Raw genomic sequence first — 6,000 nt, 5'->3', positions numbered from 1 at the left:
GAACTGAGGAAGGAAGAAAGGAGGAGAAAAACAAAACAAAACAACAACAATAACAAAAGCGCTAGGTGGAGAAGTCTTTACCTGTGGTCTCTAAAAGGCCAGACTCACAGCCCATAAAATACATACATGAACGTGGAAATCAGCCCTCTGGAATACCAACTTCATTACCAGTTGCAATTTCTAAGGCCCTTTGAAAAATGTGGCTCCTCAGTCCCTAGCCTTACATTCGTTGTTAATTACATCGACAGATACGTAATTATCTGTCGGGCACCCCGGTTACAGTGAGTCTCTGCCAGGCTGTGGAAGGGGTGTGTGTGTGTGTGTGTGTGTGTGTGTGTGTGTGTGTGTGTTTGCGCGCACCGTGGGTGGAGCCGGAAAGCAGGTCATCATTACTGCTGACTCAGCCTGCTGCTGCGCAGGAGGATGGCTGTCAACCTGCGCCTGGCATCGTTCACTGAGGATGTTCGGCCTCTGGAAGGGCGCGGCTGGGTGATGGAGGGCAGTCCGGAGCTGGCGACCTTCTTGAGCTTATCTACGTTCGGGGAAGCCATGGGTTTTGGCAGTCCATGCAGGGTGGGCGTGCTGGTGCCTCGTGGGCAGTTCTGCTTCGCGCTGCTTCGCTCCTGGCGATTAGGGACTGCAGAGGCAGGGTAGGCCAGGGTGCCCTTGTTGAGGGAACACGGCAAGCTTCCTCCACTCTTCCTGAGCTCCAGGAGCTGTTCTCTGGCTTGACTCAGAGCCTCTGTCAGTTCAAAGCGTTCTTCACACTCTCTACGCACAGTTTCCTGGAGAAAAGTGTTCTGAAAAGAAATGAGGAAAAAGCACCCCTGGCTTGAAACAGTTTATGTAAGTGGAGAGTTACTGACAATTTAAATCAGAACTGAGCTGAAGGTCAGGGGCTGTATTCGCTGTCTCTTTAGTACTCTACTACATGAGACGGAGAAATGAAAAATAGTGTGTGAGGTTGGAAATAATGCTAACAGAATGGGTAGCTCACCCCTTGCCATTTGTAAGGTGGGATGACCAGGGTTCTACAGAGGGTGTGGTGGAACTGCAGCAGGAATCCAGGCCTGCTGCTGCCTACAACAGTGTGTTCTGATACCCACTAACAAATCTGAGAAGTCATCACGTGCTTGTTGTTTTATAATGAAGGTGTAGGCCGATATGTGAGGCAAACTGGTAAAATTAGGAGTTTGAAAAGAATAATAAAGCAGCCACAGCGTTTAAACAGTGATATTAGTTATTTTTCGGATGCTTCCACTAGAACTTAAATATAGAGATCCTGCATCGTTTTTTAGGATACTATTGCCCAATACAGAACATGTATTTCTTTTCATTCCAGCAGAAATCTCATCGTAGGCTGTGGGGGACAGTCTGCAGTAGTCAGTGCCTCCTTACTGAGAAGACTGTCTGAGGCAGTGAGCTCTGAGGGGGACACATTTATTTTGGCTTGTTGGCTCTGGAGGTAACAGTCCACGATCAGGCAGCCCCTGAGTGCCGGGACCTGGAGAGGGTGGCATATCACAGCAGGAGTGCCTGGTGCAGCCAGTCAGTGGAGTGGGAGGGTCGGCCGGGGTCCCACCATGTGCTTCGGTCACACACCTCCGGGAACGGAAGGACCTCCCACCAGACCAGCATCTTAAAGCTCCCCTACTTCTTCCCAACAAGAGCCACATAGGGCTGACCTTCAACACATGGGCAGTGGGATCTTCACATCCAGCCTCTTACTGAACAAGCTTGCAACCTCATAGGGTTGAGCACATCTGGTTTTTATGTATCTAATGGAATCTGAACCCAAGAGTGGATGCTATGTGTTTTAGTAAGGAGGGACTTTTTGACAGAATAATCTGGAAAACATAGAATCTCACACATAGGGATATATTGAAACAAATGTGAGCTTTAAATGAGATTGGATTAGATATCATTAAGGCTCTGTCCAAGTCTGAGATTCTACATTTTTTTTTTTTTTTTAAGGTGAGGAATGATCCATTTTCACATGTGGAGTTCATCGCAATTCTTTTAAGGGCCATAGTAAACATAAGCTTTTGGCTCTTCCTAGTGTCTGGATACTGTGAAATGCATTCTTGGGCATGATATGGCCATCCTAATCAGAGAAGCTGCGATTACCTACCCTAGACCCTCACAAGAGCAGGCCTACTGGCATTTCCTCATAGGAGAGAGTAAGGAGGCTCATTAGACTCTCCCCCGAGATTCCATCCACTCCCTCTTGCCCCCCACTCACCCCACAGCTGTGTGTGTGTGTGTGTATACTCCATTATGAAGCTTTTGGGAAGATTTCACCAGACTGGAGTGGAACTTTTTGGAGATGCAGCTGTATTGGGGTTACCTGTGCTCCTGTTCCATAACCCCACTCCCGTGTGTCTGTAAGTAAGCTCCATAAAATTATTTGGTTCAGCAAGCTGGGTGTGAATGGAGCTGTTCGTGTGATCTGTCATTGAGGACCTATCTGAGGCAAACAGATATTTGTTCATGTCTCCCTAAGAAAAGTAATGCAACATCTGACATGAGTCTGCAAATGGGGAGAGGAGGATGAGAAGAAGGTTCAGTCAATAAAATAATTGCCATGCAAGCACGAGGACTTGAACTCAGTTCCCGAGCAACCATGGAAAAAGCCAGGGATGGCAAAGAATGTCTGGAATCCTGGTGCTGAGAAGGCAAATACAGAAGGACTGCTAGGGATTCTGGGGACAGCTGGTCAGGCTGACCTGGTGTCAGCCAGATCCAGTGAGAGATCCTGTCTCAAAAAATAAGGTGTAGGGTGATGGCAGAAGACACCCAACGTTAGCTTCTAAACTCCACATGGTCTCCATGCAGGCACTTACACACACACACACACACACACACACACACACACACACACACACAGAGGAGGAAAGTCAGTCATTCAAAGTGGTGTCATAAAAACAAACACTTTGAAGTTATTATACTATGGGAATTATCAGTCAGGTTAGTTTGTAAAAGCAGCCAAGGCATTTCCACATCTGAGTCTTCATGGAAAACATCCTCTGTAAGATATAGTGACTAATCTGCCATCAGTAACTAAATAAGAAATCATCCGGCTGAGCTGCATCTTCCTTATGTGAGTTTCTCATGATTAGGGACAAAATTTTACTCAGTTACAAATTTGGTAATTAAAATATAACACCGGCTGAATATGGGCGCACACTCCTTTAAGCCCAGCACTAGGGAGGCAGAGACAGGAAGTTCTGAGTTCCAGGCCAGCCTGCTCTACATAGAGGCTTCCAGGACAGGCAGGACTACATACAGAGATCCTGTCTCAAATACATAAACAAACAAACAAAATAAATGAATAAATAAAGGCTATGGAGCAGTTCCAGATGTTACTAAAAAACCCTTAGAATGTCAGGGTCAAAGGTCCTTACTTCTATTTTTAGTGCAAACACACATGATCCCCAGTTCCATGTTTTCTAAGCCATTTGTCAGTTATTTGCCTCTGCTTGTTTTTAGTTTTTAGAGGAACTGGAAACGGCTGGCATCTGTGGCTCTGGCATCTGGCTTTCATTAGGTCCACCTGAGTGCTGGTGAGAACGATTAATAAGCCGCTGCGTGAGAGCGCTCACATTCGCTGCTCCTGACATCGTCGCCACAAAAAGACCCGGAAGCCATGAGGGCATCGCGGCCCTGAAGCAGTGGATGCCTACCGCTGCCTATCGCTGCCCCGTGCCTGTGTGAGAACTCGGCTTCAGCCATGTGGCAGGCATACACAGGCCATTTCATGTCTAGGACACATCAAGGTGATGAAAACTGGTGAGACATTTTCATCTGATTTTCCTAGGAATTCTAAACTCTATTAATTAAACCTTTCTTTTAAAAGGAAAGTCCTACTGCTTCATTTATCTATTCACAGTATTTATCTACATATACAGTACTATACATATCTATATACATTCACACACATTGTTTATCTATATATACAGTAGGCTGGCAAAATGTGTAGAAGTAATCAAATTTAAATAGTTTTCAATTAATTAGTATAAAATACCCCTGCTCAAGAAAACTTTGTGGAGGAGCCAGTTTCCCTAAAACATAAAACCAAACAGGGCTAGGGATGGTTAATGAGGCAAACAGCCAGTGGTCTGGATGCTTACTATGAAAAATAACGAGATGAGGTCACGACAGCCTCGTCAGAGAAAAACAAATTCCAGTCAATTCACTAAGCTTGAATTTGGGCCTCCAAAGAGAGTAATACTCTACTGAGAACATACCCAGGGCAAGCCCCTGAAAACTGGCTTAGGGCAAGTGGCAAGGGGGAATGGAAAGGCCGGGGGGACGGAGAGCCACTACAGCAGCAGGCGCGGCTGGAGCGCGGTGGCAGCAGACTCCAGGCTTTCTAGCCAGGGAGGGCTGAAGCAGCCACGAGTTCCCAGACTGCACGCCCCAGTTCCTCCTGGATACAGTCCAGCTGGGAGGAAGATCAGGGAGTTGGGGCAGGAGAGGGCTGCTGGTGGTCTCAGTGTGAGGGCAGCCACTCTGTAGTCATCCTTCAAAGCTATTAGCTTTCAGCACCAAGAATTAAGTCTACTATTTCCCAAACCAGGGGGACCTCTGAACTGAAAACAGAGTCCGAAGTTGGGACTTTCACCTGTGCCAAAACACTATGATTTCTTAGGTGGATACCCTAATACCTTTGTTTTCTCTGCTGACATCACATCTCCTAAATTAATACTACAACACAGCTTTGTTCAACAAATAGTTTAGGTGTTACAATTTATTCAGTGATAGTGTGGGCTATGGAAACTGTGGAACATTGAAAGTTTAGGAAGTTGCTGTTTCAGGAATGGAGTGTACCAGCATAAGGGAGCATGTGGATGTGACTACAGTTAGTAGACACAGGAGTGGAAAATTCCATCAGATGTGAAAACAAACATGGCCTAAAGTGGTACTGTGGTCTGCAATTAGGGAGGAAGGGTGGGCTGTGCACACTCCTTTTGCTTGTTTCGTTTTTGAGACAGGATCTCACTATTTAGTTCTGGCTGTCCTGAAACTCACTATGTAGACCAGGCTGGCCTCCATCTCACAGAGATCCACCTGCTTCTGCCTCCCAAGTGCTGGGACTAAAAGGCATGTGCTACTGCGCCTGGCTGTGGCAGACTTTTAATACGTACTTTTCCTGAGTAACAAGAAAGAATGTGTAAGACAGAACATGCTTAATGAGGCTGAAAATCAGCTGTAAACATGAGAATGATCAGTGATGCACTGCTCTCTCCATGTCTCACATAAGATTATCCTGGGCTGCAGTTTACCATAGCATCATAAAGTAATATTACTGAACTGCAACTAAACCGGAAGTCAAAATGAAATGGCAGGCATGCGCCAGGTAGAGAAGGGTAAGTGGGGTTCCCAAGCACAGGGGGCAGCAAGAGACATGTCCAGGCATGGAACATGGTCACCAGAAGACTCGGCCTGTAGACACAGGAGAAACGACCAGCACTGAGGCAGGAGGAAGTGAGGGAGTCAGAGAAGAACTCTGGCAGCATGTTATTGCTGGAGATTTTTCTTGGCTCTGAGAGGGCCAGCTGGATCATGGGAAGATATTTCAAGCAGGGCACTGGCACGACCACATTGGCATGAAAGGCAGCTCTCTACGCCAGCTTTGTGAAAGGCAGTGTAGGGTGGAGCAAGGGACAAGGTGGCGGACACGGCACAGCAGGGACTGAGAGTTTTCATGGAGGGTCCTATTCTGAGGCCAGGAGTAATGTGGCCCAGGGGTGAGTGACTGCTTCTGGACCTGACGCCCACCCATTGGTGCTGAGCAGTGTCTACAGAGGTCTCAAGACATTCTCAGACAACGGCTGCTTCAGATGGACTTAAGACAATTGCTTAATTATACTCCCACTGAGTAGGTAAGTGAAAAAGTGAGAACATAAATTAGCTCAGATTCTACTTACACTTCCCAATATTAGTGGTGGCCCATTCCCTACCTTTTGAAATGTAAGGGTGACTGGTTTATATTTGTTT

General features: G+C 46.6%; 1 protein-coding gene across 1 annotated transcript in view; it reads right to left on the bottom strand.

Annotated features, from left to right (window-relative positions):
• Positions 1-314: 314 nt before the first annotated feature.
• The window catches only part of Lekr1 (leucine, glutamate and lysine rich 1), a 170,043-nt gene continuing 164,357 nt past the window's right edge, over positions 315-6,000 (bottom strand). The window contains exon 13 of the mRNA XM_060378393.1: positions 315-800. Within this exon, the coding sequence (XP_060234376.1) occupies positions 390-800 (411 nt within the window). The 3' untranslated portion in view covers positions 315-389. The remainder of the gene's footprint in view (positions 801-6,000) is intronic.

This window comes from Meriones unguiculatus, chromosome 2, assembly GCF_030254825.1.
Source record: "Meriones unguiculatus strain TT.TT164.6M chromosome 2, Bangor_MerUng_6.1, whole genome shotgun sequence".
NCBI lineage: Eukaryota > Metazoa > Chordata > Mammalia > Rodentia > Muridae > Meriones > Meriones unguiculatus.
Note: the sequence above shows the minus strand (reverse complement) of the source record. Positions and strands in the feature narration are given on the sequence as shown.